Source organism: Orussus abietinus, unplaced genomic scaffold (assembly GCF_000612105.2).
Source record: "Orussus abietinus isolate OABI.00-Male unplaced genomic scaffold, Oabi_2.0 scaffold29, whole genome shotgun sequence".
NCBI lineage: Eukaryota > Metazoa > Arthropoda > Insecta > Hymenoptera > Orussidae > Orussus > Orussus abietinus.
In genome coordinates this window covers 775,722-791,022 of record NW_019395567.1, presented here as the reverse complement: position 1 = coordinate 791,022, position 15,301 = coordinate 775,722, and the positions used below count along the sequence as shown (strand labels likewise).

The window sequence follows — 15,301 nt, the reverse complement described above, 5'->3', positions numbered from 1 at the left end:
CGGCCGAGCTTGGCCGAGCTCGGCCGAGCCGGGCCGAAGCGGGGACGCGGCAGCCGGGCGCAACGGACGGCGCGCGCCTCAGTCGCTAGAGAGCGCTTCTAACGTGCGTCACGCGTGCCCGCGCTGCTCGTCGTTCCCGACTACGCAATCGCCGCCGAGCCGCCGTCCCCGAACCTCTCTCTCGCTAGGAGAGGCGCGCGCCGACCCGCGCTCTCCCTCTCTGTCTGGCCACGCGGAGCCGGGAGTCTCGGGATCTGTCAGAGCGAGAGAGCGCGATTGGCGGGAATCCGCGACTCCGTGACGGGAGTCGCAGCGAGTGTCCGCGAGTGCCGCGAGGACTCTCGCCGCCGTTTCGGGCCGTGTGCAGCAGCGACCGGATCCAACGGAAAGCGCGCGCGAGAGCCAATCGCGAGGCCGTTCGCTCGCCCGAGAGGAAGGTCGCGCCGCTCGAATTCGAATCCGCCGTATCTCCGTGGCTGCGACGCATGCGAGGGGCCGCTGCGTTGCCAAGTCTCGCGCGCCTTCTCGCCCGCGCGGTGGACTTGGACCGCGGGAGAGACCCGGACACCTGATCGCCGGCAAGTGCCGTGTAGAGTCGCAGGCGCGAGTGCGCGCATCCCGGGCGGCTCGTCCACCAGGAGCGCCCTCGCCTCCTGCCGCGGGCGGACAACCGAGTCAGTGGGTCGCGCCGCAGCGGTTGGCGCCTCGTGGCGTGCCACCATTTTTGAATCCTCCGAGCGGCGTTGCCGGATCGCGGCGCCCGCCTTCCGAGAATCGACGCGCGCCACCGGGTCCCGGCCGCCCTTGCGCAACGCCACCGATGCCCCGCTCCCCCTTAGGACTTCCAACCTCGACCAAGAGGAACCCTACGTCGTCCGCCCAGCCAAGGAAGGAGGAATCACGGGATCGCTTCGCTTCTCTCCCGAGAGGAGGCTAGGAGTCACGGAAGAGGAGACCGACATCAGCGGGCCGACTCATCCCTTGGGACAAAGAGGCACAGCGCGGCTCCAGGAGCCCCGAAACCGGCGTAATATGAGCGCGAGGGTGCTGAACCCGGCGATGATGACGGAAATGAGCCGCAACCTCGGGGGCGGTCGCGCGGCGCCCAGCAGGGCGGCCCTGGCGCGAGTGCGCCGCGACCTCTTCGGCCCCGTCGACCACGCGGCCGCCCGCGCCTGCGCGGAGCGCGAGCTGCGCGCGCAGTCCCTCCTGGACGCCGAGAAGTGGGGCTTCGACTTCCGCCTCGAGATCCCGAAGGGGAACTCGCGGTACGAGTGGGAACTCGTTACCGCGCGCGACGTCGTCCCCGAGCCCTACGCCCTGAGGGGCATGCCCTACCTGGGGAAACACGCCCCCGCTCCCGCGAGCCCCAAGAGCCCGCCGAGAGGGGGCAGGACCCCCAAGGACGGGGCCGGAGCGCCCCGCACCCCCTGTCCCCCCGTACCCTCTGCCGCCAAGGCCGAGAAGACGCCTCCCCAGGAACCCAGGGTCCCCGACGTCGGCGCCAGGGGGCCCGACGTCGCCAACGAGCCCGCCTCCAGGGCCAAGTACCTGGAGGAACTCACCACCCCCGTCCTCGCCAGGGCCGCGAGGAAGCAGCCCTCCATCACCGGTGAGCCCATCTCTTTTTAATTGCCGAATCGCTTCCGGGGCTTTTGCGAGCATTGTCTCGTCGGAAACACCTTCGGTGTAAAAAAGAGACGAAGTCGTTGACTGATTGTAGTCTTTAGAGGAAATACCGTCGAAGTCTTGGCAACTACATTTCGATATTTAAAATTTAATATTCCTAGGATGATTTGGTTCATATTCAACGCGAAAAAGTATGGAAATCAGGGGTTAGGTCAATGACAAGTTTGGGGCGCGTGTAAAGTATATCGCGCAAGCTTATAAATTTATTTGGCGCGACACTCTACCGAGTTTTTTTTTTTTTAATACGTCTCTGGGATTTGGGATCGATGGAATTAAAGTACTCATAAAGAAATACTGCCGAAACCTTTGAAACGACTTGGAGTATTTTTACGATAAATATTTCCAGGATAATTTGTTTCATATTCAACGCGAAAAAGTAAGGAAATCATGGGTTAGGTCAATGACAAGTTTGGGGCGCGTGTAAAGTATATCGCGCAAGCTTTTAAATTTATTTGGCGCGAAACTCTACCGAGTTTTTTTTTTAATACGTCTCTGGGATTTGGGATCGATGGAATTAAAGTACTCATAAAGAAATACTGCCGAAACCTTTGAAACGACTTGGAGTATTTTTACGATAAATATTTCCAGGATAATTTGTTTCATATTCAACGCGAAAAAGTAAGGAAATCATGGGTTAGGGTAATGACAAGTTTGAGCCGCGTGTAAAGTATATCGCGCAAGCTTTTTAATGTATTTTGCACGAAACTCTACCGAGTGCCCTGATTTGTAGAGTATTTTTACGATAAATATTTCCAGAATAATTTGTTTCACATTCAACGTTAAGAAGTAATGAAATCACGGGTTAGGGTAATGACAAGTTTGGGACGCGGGTCGTGGATAAAGTATATGTCGCCGCGATTTGGGAACGACAGGATTTTATCGAGATATTTTGGAGCATTCGGGTGGCTGATAAATTCGAAGAGGTCGAGATTCGTTGCAACGATTTATCGATGTACAGGGGTGAACGTGTGAGGAATGATACGTCGGTTAAATTCACCTCGATTAAAATGTAAGAACGATAAATCGATCTGTGACCTCGGTTGGATCGAGTTCCCTTTTCATCAACGCTTTGGATAAATTTTTATGAATCCAGCGATATTATTTTTCAATTTTTGAATTTTTTTTATAAGGGTGGCTGCGCAAGTAACGAATCGTAGCGATTTGTGACCGCGGTTAAATCGAGCTTCTTTGTATCAACGCGTTAGATAAGTTTTTAAGAATCTAGCGATACTATTTTTTTTATTATTTTTTTTTTTTATAAGGGTGGCTGCGCAAGTAACGAATCGTAGCGATTTGTGATCGCGGTTAAATCGAGCTTCTTTGTATCAACGCGTCTGATAAATTTGTAGAAATCTGTGNATAAGGGTGGCTGCGCAAGTAACGAATCGTAGCGATTTGTGATCGCGGTTAAATCGAGCTTCTTTGTATCAACACGTCTGATAAATTTGTAGAAATCTGTGGCGCAACGATTTATCGTCGGGACTGGAGCTTGGGACGATTTGGAACGATTTTTCGGCCCCGGTTACCTCCTGTAACCGGTTTATGGGGGTTGAACGTGCGACCTTATGGGATGCGCCCAATTTCATCTCGGGACCAGTTCTCGAGATTGGGGCGAGAAATCGCCGGCGACTCCGAATGCGGCAGCTTCCCTCGGTTGGGAAAAATTTCTTGAAGGAAGGCGGGATCTGTCCTAACCTCGATGCCGCTAGAATGCCGTCGAAATCGCTCCTTCCTGCCGTACGGTCGCTTAACCTTAGATAACTCGCTCGTAAGAAACGACGTACGAAAGAATTGGATCGTGACATTAATCACGAATAGCTTAGCCTTCGGGTCTTCCTCGATTTTCACATCGATTACTGCCATCGAGCTCGAATTGGCCGAATGGTAAGAAAATGCGAGGACGATACTCTATCAACGTAAATCTCTGCACATGATTAACCCTTTTCCTACTGAGAGCTCCCGACGTTTGGTCCAATATTGCCTGCACGGTCAGACGAATTTCGCCCGTATGTCGAAATGGCTCAAAGGGTTAATATTCAATTAATTCGTTTCAAAACCTTAAAACATGAACATGGAGGCTGTAAAGAAGGACCAGGTATCAATTTTAAGGAAATTTGTTTATTCGATATTTTCCAAATCTATGATAGGAAATGATATTTCCCGAGGTTCAGGACCTACCTTAGGGCCTCCTTAGTCGTGTGCCAAAGTGTGAAATATTATTTGCCCACCAAAATTCGGGGAATACTTTCGCAAACTATTGACCTCTCGGATGACATTTTCGTATCACCTTGGAAACGTAAAAAATTACGGTGAAGTATAAACGATAATGGAAAACGTGACGGTAAGGTGGCGACGCGTGTAACGACGAATCGTGGCGATTTTCAAGGTATAGGATTAAATCGAACTGTATAGGGTCCATCAGTTGGTTAAATCTCTCCAGATTGTTTTGCACCGATTTATCGTTGTAAGTAGCCTTCGGTTCTTCGAGGATTTTCCGGCTTCTGGAGCGCTTCCGTGGGGACGGGGCCATTGTTTCGTGGTGTTTTCTTTAAGCCGCTCGACTCGGCATTTCTTTCCTGGACGATGCACCTGTCTCGCGATCGATCTTCACCGTTAAATCGCTCCGGAACGGCCGGCTCCTCGTGGTTACACAGGGAAAACGATCCGGTTCCGTCTTTCCACGGATATGCGCCGTGTAAACTGTGACTGGCCGTTTTTTTTTTCTCTTTCATTTTTTTTTTTCCTTCGTAACTCGAACACAATTCTTTTCTTCCCTAACGATGGTTTCTTCGACGTTTTCCAACGTTTTTTCGCCCACGTCAGGAAAAGAAAGAATGACGCATCTTCTCGGTCGCATTAGACGCACCGTTAAAACTGGACATTGTATTCAGATACCACGTGATTAATTTAATAATCCCGTTGTGAATGGATTTTATCGGCGAGCTTAATTTCATAGGTTCGAAGGATCTCTCTGACGTGTAATGAAATTCAGGATTTACTCCTACATTCACGGATATTGAATATTATTGGGTCGTATTAGACGCACCGTTAAAACTGGACGTTGTATTCAGATACTACGCGATTAATTTAATAATCCCGTTGTGAATGGATTTTATCGGCGAACTTAATTTCATAGGTTTGAAGGATCTCTCTGACGTGTAATGAAATTCAGGATTTACTCCTACATTCACGGATATTGAATATTATTGGGTCGTATTAGACGCACCGTTAAAACTGGATGTTGTATTCAGATACTACGCGATTAATTTAATAATCCCGTTGTGAATGGATTTTATCGGCGAGCTTAATTTCATAGGTTCGAAGGATCTCTCTGACGTGTAATGAAATTCAGGATTTACTCCTACATTCACGGATATTGAATATTATTGGGTGGGTCAGAAAGTACCGAAACGTTCTTGCGGTGAAAAAATTGAAAACCAAAAATTCTGACCTATCCGATAGTTTAAAGTATTACATCTAGAATTGATGGTCTTAGAGAAATGTTGTATAATATCAGAACCTAAAATTTAGAAATTTTTATCTATTAGTCGGACACATTTGCGGATTAGTAGTTTTTTTTTTCGCAAATCTATGAACTTTGCGTATCGATGTAGAGCGCCGCATCGAATTAGAAACGATGGTGCAATATTTTGTGTTAAGGATTTCGGTAGAGTTTCGCGAGAAATACACGTAAGTACAAGCGTAACAAAAGTGCGGGAAATTTAGGGACGCTTTTAAACGGCGTCTTTGCGACGCATCTATCGCCAATCTTCGCCTCGGATGCAATCGAAGATCCGTCTCCGGTTTGGGGATAAAAGAGTCCTAAAAGATACCTTCGGATTTCTTCTGACGATTAATCTCAATCGGAGGCAAGGTTCACGCCGATAGCGAGATGCTCGGGCGAGCCTTTCGGAGCGTCGGTGTACGCCGCCGGAATATTTATATACATACTCTGCAATATGGGTATAGGAGCGTATTTCATATTTTATATATATTTTTTATATGTATATATTTATTTCGCGAGGTTATCCGGCATCGCGTGACCACGACCTCGGAGAAGCTCCGGCCTCGATTCCCTTCCACGGCCGCGCCGAATTAATTCCGGGACTCCGGGAATTCGAGGTTATGGCTGACGCGACGCTCCGCATTATTAACACGCCTCCGGGTGCGACATTCGCGAAACGCCAAGAAATGTCTGTAAACTGCTGTTCTATAACCGCGGAAAGAATGATAGTCAGAAATGGTATCAAATTTTATGATTTTATGAAATTATTACGAAATTTTACGAAATTCCATGAAAATTTACGAAATCATGAAATTTTATGAAATCATGAAATTCCATGAAATTCTATGAAACTTTATGATAGGCTTTCGAGGGCGCGAGTCTGTACGCTGGAAGAGAGAAATGAAATTCATCGAGAGAAATGAAATTTTATAGTTTTATGAAATTATTATGAAATTTTATGGAACTATGGTAGGCTTTCGAGGGCGCGAGTCTGTACGCTGGAAGAGAGAAATGAAATTCATGGAACCAAAGAAATATTTCGTTTGACTGGTACCGAAGAAATTCAGGTTTAATTCGAGGATTAATTATTTGGCTGCAATTAAATTTCGAAAATTCACGCCTTGAGTTGCGCCACTTGCGAAACGTCAAAGAATGTCTGAAAATTGCTGTTCAATGGCCGCGGAAAGAATGACAATGAGAAATGGTATAAAATTTTATGAAATTTTATGATAGGCCGTTCGAGAGCGCGAGTCTGTACATTGTAAGAGAGAAATTAAATTCATCGAACGAAAGAAATATTTCGTTTGAATGGTGCCAAAGAAATGTAGATTTAATTCGAGGATTAATTATTTGGCTCAGACAAGTTGTCTAGATTCCGGAGTAACCGCCGCATTTGACTTTTTCGATTTTACTTCAGCTAAATAATTTATCCTTGGAATTAATTTCTTTGGTTCAACGAGTTCTTTTATCTCAGTGTGGGAATTGACGTCGAAACGAAGACTTTGGTTAACTGACCGTCGCCATCTTGGCACCGATGGAATCCTCGATTATATATATATATATTTTTTTTTTCTCTCCTTTTCCCGCGATTCGGTGCTTGCACACCGCCCACGCGAGAATGCCGACTATTCCTGGCCGTGACCATTTCGATGCCGTCCTGGTTTACCGAAGAATAATGCCCACAACAATGGCGGTCCCTCCTCTGTTTACGATCTGCTGACGCGCGACGCTCCCGTCGAGAAATCCGATTTGCCATTTGGGAACGGGTAGGTTTCCAAAATCGGGAATTAAAACACATGGACATTTTCTAAATGTCGATTTTCCCCGGATAGTTCCATTTGGTCGGGTCGAATGCAGAATGCAGGTATTGAAAAATTGCAAGGCAGAAGTCGACAACGCTGACGTCCGAAGTGAACGTTGAAGTCAGATCGCGGATTTTTTTTTTTTTTTTCTACCTTGACAGAGCAAATGAACAAAGTCCGTCCCGGTTCAAGGCCTCCTAGAAAGCATCCACGCCGACTTCCGTCGTGCGTTTGTCAGTGCGTCAGTTTCGCCGCTAATGACACCCGACGGAAATGCCGTGACTGATAGAACGCTGCTGGCCACTCGCGCATTTCCAGTCGCGAGGATCCTCGGATTCCACCTTAACGGGTCACGCTGGAGGAAAATGCTTCCTACGAAAGTTCTTCCTCCTGATTCGGGGGCCAACTTTTGTCCTAAGCATTTTCCTGTATCTCGCGTGGATCGATCGGAAAATCGGTGATGTTCCTAAATTTCGGGGAGAACGAACTGGTCAACGAAATTTTCATTGCGAAGGCCTAGTTAGCCAGTGTATGAACCGATAAGCACGTTACCGAGGTTTACTAGTTAATATATAAAATTATAGATGATTATGCAAGATGGATATCTTGCATAATTTTCAATATTTTGTGTCGAAAGGCTGTGGCCAAGATATGTATGCGAGAGTCGGGGAGTTCGGGGGAGAGAAAATCCGCGGAAGCGACATACGTCGGGGTCCAGGTGCGGAGGGGGTGCGGAGAGGGTGCGGAAGGGCCCGCGTGCCTCTCGTAACGGACTTTATTAATGAGAAAACCCGGTCAGCTGTTGGTAGTCCCATATGGGGTGTGTTTGTCGGGGGGCCCGGAGGGTGCGCGCGCATGGGGGCATCAGCTGTGGGCATAATGCACCCAGGAGGCCCTAGGGGGGGCCCATGGCTTTTAAAATCGCGGCTGGTCGAACCCATCCCTTAGCTTCGCACCCGCGTCACAAGAAGGGAGTGCAGATCACTCTAAACGAGAGAAAAGAAAATAAGAATTCAATCCGTAGGACAGAATCGCAATATTAACTATACTTAACATAGAAGTACGCGATGGAAAATGTCGAATGGCTCGAGCGATCACTTTTTGAAAAGGTCTCGTTTATGAAACTTTTCTTCGGCCTAAGTGTACCGAATCGTTCCAAACCTGACAATGCGAATTCGGAGGCTATAAGGAAGGTCCCTGAAACTCATGAAATTTCAATTTCAAGATAATTTATTCATAGCTATTTTCAAGAGTTTTAGTAACAATTGAAATTTCCCGCGGATTGGTGCACCCAATTCGGAGGAAAGTTTCATGAACGATTGACCCCTAGGATACCACTTTCACATCCCCTTAAGGTGACGTGAAAGCGCCGTCGAAGAGGTCTCGTTTATGACAATTTGTCATAATGAACGGGGCGCGCTGATTTTTTTTTTTTAGTATCCCGCGTGCAACGAGAATGTACGTAATATGTGTAATTATACGTTAAAACCCTTTGAAACGAAAGGTGCGATTTTTAAGGCACTGGAAATTAATCCCATCTGCCGCGGCCTAGGACGTTGTCGCGCATGCTACCGCGCATGCTTGCCGCGCATGCTTGCCGCGCACGCGCCCCCGCACGCTGCCGCGCACGCGCCCCGACAGGGGACGCTTTTCGAATATAATTACAGATGCGTCAGATAACCCGTTGGCTCGTCGAGGCGAAACGTTATCGCGGGCATCGACACGCGAGGGAGGGTGCAGAAGGGAGGAACGCGGGGGATGCCCCGAATAAGGGATGGAAAATCGGCAGTCCTCGTGGCAGTAGACAAGGGTTGAAGCGACGAACAGATGTCCAACTCGGGGGGAGGGGGCGGAATGATAGAGGGGAGACGCGATCGATCGGGTGACAATGGCCATGCGAGGGGGTGGTCCCCTCGCTTGCCCCAGGCCCTGGTTCCGTTTAAAGGGAAATGCACAATCGGGGCTTTTAAACGGATTTGCCGGGATGCGTTTCCACCCGGGGTCTCTATTCACGAACGGCCTACTCGTTCCGCAATATTTCCCCAGGGGGCGTGGCGATTCGTCTGAAGTTTTACCCCGCATTATAATGCGTATGTACAAAAAGTAGTGAAAAATCATATCACAAAGCCAAGTACACGTGACTCACTGGATTTCTTGGGCGGTCGATTGTTTATTTCCTAGGTTCTGCCTTTATATGCAGCGAGTACTGAAAATATATAACAATGTCGAGTCATTGGGTGTTATATGGTTCGCGAGCAGCCTTACCGTGTGAAATTTATAACGGTGACTTGATCTATGGAGGGTCCCGTTATAGGTTCGATACACCCTAACCTAAAAATCGTACGTACCGGCGGGGCTGCTCGAGGGGGTTGCGGCACGTGGCGACGTCACGCGAGCGCTCTCGCCGCGAGTGGCCGGGCGTGAGTCACGCCGGGACTTCCCCGTTCGCTCGCCGATGAAATATATCGGCGGCGTCGGGCCTCCCGGTCTCGAGACTCCGCTCGGCGCGTCCACGGGGACCTTACCACCGACGCATCCCCGCTAAGGCCGCCGCAAGCGGCTTATCTCGGCCGCGTAGCCGCGCCGCGAGCCGGCCCAAGGCCGGGCGAGCGCGTCGGGACGCGCCGGGTCACGTGGGCGGTGACAGGACCCGACCCATCGCCGCGTGACGTCACGACGCCGATACACTTCTGCGGACCGGTCGCGCGGCCACTTTCGCTGGCAATTTTTCTCCCCGTCACGGCTCCGCGACTTCGCGAGTCCTAGCTAATAATCTCTAACGTTGGAAAAAAAAAAATTATCCGTTAACCCGTTTGAATTTGAAATGCGGGAGGGGGTCACGTGACCCCCGCCAGTTCCCGCGCTTCTGGTTCTCTCGCGGAGCGTCGGGTCGGATCCGCTTACCCTGGCTGCATCCGAGAGAAATATCCCGGAGGGATCGGAGATATTGAACGGCGATGGTCTTACCATGTAATAACCGCTTGACGTTTTTCCTTTCAGACTTCATGAAGAGCCGCAAGCGCACGTTAAACGGGAGCGCGAAGAGCATGGTGGAGCCGCCGGAGAAGATGGCGCGCAACGCGGGCCAGATACGCAGCTAAGCTCGCCTCTTCCCCCCCCCTCCTCCTCCTTCCCTTTTTTCTCTCTTCTTTCCTTCCTCGCTCTCTTCCCTCTCCTTTCGCCGCCTCCCCTCCGTCCCTTCTCCCCCGGGAGACGAATGGATTCATCAGGAAGCGCGTCGGGACCTGGAAGCGACGACGTCCTTCGAGATTGCAACGGCGGGGTCGCTGCTGCGGGCCTCGCGTCTCGGTGCAACCGGGACACGCCAGGCTGCGCCACTGGGAATGGAGGGAACACGCGAGAGATGGACAAACGTTGATATATATATATATATATATGTATGTCCCGGTCGTCGCTTGATTCTAAAACGCTCTTCTAGGATAGATGTGACGGGGGCGTTGTGATCAGTCGTGGACACCCGGATTCACTGTAATATATATACATACGTGTATATATATACATATGTAGGTTCGTTAGTCGCGGGTCTCGATGAGAGACGCCGGCGTCCCGCGCGGACGCTGCTTAGGCTAGGCGAGATATCGCGAGATTATGTACGGAAGAGTCTATGTTTTGTAGGTTAAGGTACACCGGGTCGCGAGGTGTCGGGGTTCCACTTTGGCGGGAACAGGGAGTCACGTGGTATACCGGGAGACGCGAACGCCTTTGGATATGGAGTTGCCGGTCTATCATGGGAAGGCCTTCGTGTACACCAGGGTTTATCAAGAAGGAACTAAGCTTTGGACCGTCTTGCGGTTTGAGTGTCATCGTGGTACTCTATGGTTCGTGACGGAAGGTACAGGTAGTTTCAGCCTTTACGAATTAATCCGCTCCTGGCGATCGTGGATTTCGAAAAGTGAGAATTCGAAAAGTGAAAATGCGATATTGCGAAAATCCGTAAAGTGAGAGTTCGTAAAGTGGGAACTACCCGTATATAGGAACGTCGAGGTGTAACTAACCTCTTCTCGACAGCCACTCGACGGAGGCTCCCTCTCTCGAGTGATTGGCGAGGAATCGACAGGAGTGGTTCGACCGGGCGCCGCGAGAGCGCGAGTTTCGCCCCGCGCTCGACGAATGGCATCCTCGAGTGCGGCGCGAAACGCTTTTTGAACGAAATTATGCCCCATTGGACCCCCAAAGTACCCCGGCAGAATCGAGGACTCGTGAAAACCGAGAATGGCGACCAAGCGGGGTGGATCCGGATCCAGGGATGGGACTCGTCGAGAGATAAATGGAAACGCGTCGCGCGAGGTGCGCGCCGCGACTGCGCACCTCGCACGGCTCCGACATCTTGAATGTGCTACGATCGAAAATCACGCAGGAACATTTTCTTGTTTTTTTTTTTTCTTCCTCAAATTCCTTTTCACTGAAATTCACCCGAATCGTTCGAAAGTAAGGGATATATGCGGAATTGGCGCGAAACCGAACGTGCGTTCTAGATCTATCGACGGTCCCTTTTGTTGTCAGGCTTTCGAGCAGCCAGATTGGCGAGTCCGTAGAATTAATCGAGCAAAGAAATCACGTTTGCAGTATTATTCGACGTAGCGTCGTAGTTTTTCATTGAACAATTGTTACGTTGCATGGTGCGCGCGTGTATCTTTACGTCTGTCTGCATGGGAACCTCGGGAGAACCGGAAGGTGTCTCAAAGTAGCGATGGGAAGTTGACGATTAGACGTTATCATTACGTAGTCTGTCTTATCGGCGTGAATCCGACATTTTGTGGATTATCTTACTCCTTTGTAATCATGGCTTGCCGACGCCGAATGGAGGGGGAAAAACAATAGAAATGGAGTACGCGTTTCGGGACGTTACCATCCCTGGAGAATAGGAAATGCGAGAGAATGATACAGACAGAGATATATATATATATATATGTGTTATATATAACAATTAGCGTTGGAACCAGTAAAACAAGAGAGTTTTGTAAAGTAGCTTGTAGTTCGTTACCCAAGAGTTTAAGCATTGATCTCCTGTACGACTTGATGAAAGTACAGCCGATGCCAAATCGTCATCCCTCGATTTTCCGCACCTTATCAAGGAGCCTTATCGTACTCGTATCGTTACTTTGGAGAAAAAGTAATCCCCCCCCCCGTGCCCTTTTTCCTTAACCTTTTTCCTTAACCTTTTTCCCTCCCGATTTCACGACTCTTCCTCCCTTCCTTCGTCCTCGGCCGTGTAAAGAAACGCCGCGCCTGAAAGACAAGAAAAGTGCATTTGGCGCGGGACTCATTCGAAGTGAAAAAAATAAATAAATAAATAAATAAAAAATGACAGCGATGGCGATCGACGGTTCCACGCCGAGGGGAAAAGAAAAGGGGAGGGGGGAAGAAGTCCGCAGAAAATTGTTTCCTGGCGGTACAACGCGTAGTGTATTTTTTGAAAAAGATTCTTCGACATACGACAATATGTCTTCGGCGGCAATAATTTTCTGCACTAGACGCGAGCGTCGGTGCAACGAAAGAGAGAGAAGAACTCGAGACAAAGCGAACATCACGCGTCCCTTTAATCATTGCTCGTCCTTTATCTCCTTTAATGATCGGTGATTACGCGGGGGGAAAGACGTCCTTATCGACTTATCCTCTTTTACACGTCATTTTACAGGTAAATAGTGATCTAATCATCTCGCAGATTATTTTTGCGACCTCGAGGTGGTATTCTTTTTTTTTTTTTTTTCTTTTAAATTTCTAACGCTTGATCTTGACGTTCGTCTTCCCCGTGTAAACGCGTTTCCGATGTCGACTAGACAAAAACAAAGAGAACGCAAAAAACACGCCGAGAAGGTCTTCGTCCTTCTTTCCTCCCGTTTTTCTTCTCTGTCGTCCTTAAATTATTCTTGCGTAGCGCGCATACCTGGAAGGGGAAAACGCAATTCTGTACAAATCGTCGAGTTAACCTTAATTTTGATACGAATAAAAGTTTAAAGCCATTTACGTAGTTGAGAGGTATCCACACACGTATCCATGTACACCGTGATTATCTGGGTCTCTCTTCATTTTCGTTTCCGATTTCTTTTATTTTTTTTTATTTTTCTCTCTCGCCATCATCAATTCGTTCACCGGTAGTTTCCCGTTTTTTCTTCCTTCTTCCACGTCTTCCTAATTCTCTCCGTTTGAGATTCTATCCCGAGAATACGACTGGTGGTTACAAGCTCCCTCTTCGAGAGGAAGAGATAAGAATATTGGTTGACTCGAAGGAAAATATGCATTGCTAGAAGATAATCCTGCGATCGAATACCTCGAAAGAAATGTGAATAGGAGTAAAGGAAAATTCGTTTAAATCGAGGATATGATTTTTCTCTTCTCGAGGGAATAATTGTTCCTTGCAATTATATATGATTCAGGCAACGATGTATATTCGCTTCGGTCAACTAATATTTTTTTCTCAGTGCAGATGTCTAAAAGATGCGAATCGGAGAGAAGGGAATGAGAAAATGAAAAAGGTCTCGCATTCGACGGAAGATCGTCTCGAGTGAAATTCAATGCCGACTCCGAAATCCGATTTCGAGGACCTCCACTTCTTCGGCCGCCATTTTGTCTTCCCGCGAGAACAAACGGAGAGCCAACGGAAAGGACGAATTAAAATAAGGCCCAATTCGAGTTTCGCTTGCACTGGCACTTAGGAAAATTCCCCTCCCTTTGTTCTCCCTCGCAGTCCTCGAAATTCGGGCCTGAAAGAGTGAAATTTCGAAACGACGGGATATGTTAGAAACGACGCTCCGCCGCCGGGACGCGCGAAAAGGTCGAGATTAATTTCACGAGGGGAACCTTTGGCACGCGAGATTTATCTTAACGCAGCTGCCGATAACGCGTGCGGATTTGCGTTATTAGTTGCTCCCTCGAAGTCGCGTTAAACGGCGTTAAATCGAATCGTTAAAGTCTTATGAAAGTGTCCCATATATCAAGGAGTTATAAGTATACTCCAAACTGTGTGCACCGAATGATATTAAACCTGGACCCGTGATTACGAAGGTCCTAACGAAAGGTTTTAAAACTCACTGTCGTGAATAAAATTATTTATCCCCGATCGGAAGGAAAGAAAACATTTTCTTTAAAAAAAAAAGACGAGATTTCTTAACTTTCAAGACCTTCGTTAGGACCGATATGATCGCGTGGAATTATTTGGTAAATATAACTTTCACGGTTTCATGTGTACGGAATGAGCCTTTCATGTCACCTTAAGTCGCGTTAAACCATTAAGGGGGTGTTAAAGTGGCACCTGAAGAGTCATTCATGAAAGGTGTGCCGAATCGTTTCAAACTTGACAACGCAAATGTGGAGGCCATAAGGGACGTCCTGACGCTCATGAAATTTTAATAATTTTTTTTATGACATTTTAAAAATACCCGAACGCCACCTTTCACATCACCTTAAGTCGCGTGAAAACGGAGCCATCTTTCTGTCCAGTGTTTATTTTTTCGCGCGAGGGAGAGGAGAAGAGGAGGAATTCTAAAAACGCCTCGCCCATCCGTTCCGAAGGAGGAGAGAGAGAGAGAGAGAGGACAAAAGAGAAGCAGAGACCGGGAAAAGTCCATGAAAAATCCCGTATGCCAGAGGGGGGGAGGAAAAGGGCCGGAGAAAATATAGAAAGGAGTTAAAACTTACGTCTATGTAACCCTGTGATGTATTAGTATGATCTCAGTAAACGTAACTTAGTGTGTACTTTTAACGTGTAATTAGGATAACTTAGAGCTAGGGGAGGGTCCAGGGTGCGAATGAGGCGTGAGAGGGAGAGTGAGTGATAAAGAGAGAGAGAGGGGGAGAAAGTGTTTGCGAGCGAGACGCATACAAAATCGCGTTTCTATTTTTCCGATCGGTCGCCGCGGGTTAAGAATTACACGTGTATCGACACTATATTATATCGACCGTATTAACTGTAAGAGAGTCTACTAAACTAACCTACGATAAGTAAATACAGTGCTATTGTTTATTAAAAAAAAAAAAAAAAGGACTACGGAGGTGCTCATTCCCCTCCCCCTCCTGGTCCCTCGCATGGCTCGAGTGTGAAGGTCTCTTTTATTACATCGTATGCATCGCTAAATTGATATTAAAGAAAATTTTTTATTTAACCCCAGGAAAGGCCTCGAGTTAAGGTCGGGCGAAAGTGGCGTCGAAAAGGTCTCGTTTATGAAACTTTTTTCTGAACTGGGTGTACCGAATCGTTTCAAACTGTACAATGTGATTACAGAGGCTGTGAGGAATTTTTGTAGAATTTTTAAAAATTTCTTTATGAACACCTTGATATTTTTTT

The 15,301-nt window shown here is 48.1% G+C and overlaps 1 protein-coding gene across 1 annotated transcript; it reads left to right on the top strand.

Moving 5' to 3' along the window:
* Positions 1–101: 101 nt before the first annotated feature.
* On the top strand, positions 102–14,205 carry LOC105700878 (cyclin-dependent kinase inhibitor 1C). The gene is made up of 2 exons (XM_012427115.1): positions 102–1,612; positions 9,997–14,205. Exons 1-2 carry the CDS (start codon positions 1,033–1,035, stop codon positions 10,095–10,097), a joined length of 681 nt encoding a protein of 226 aa, XP_012282538.1. The 5' UTR covers positions 102–1,032; the 3' UTR covers positions 10,098–14,205.
* The last annotated feature ends 1,096 nt before the right edge of the window (positions 14,206–15,301 follow it).

Coding starts and splice junctions, on each gene's coding strand:
- LOC105700878 (XM_012427115.1), top strand. CDS start 1,033: ATGAGCGCGAGGGTGCTGAACCCGGCGATGATGACGGAAATGAGCCGC. Junction 1,613..9,996: donor GAAGCAGCCCTCCATCACCG/GTGAGCCCATCT, acceptor TTTTCCTTTCAG/ACTTCATGAAGAGCCGCAAG.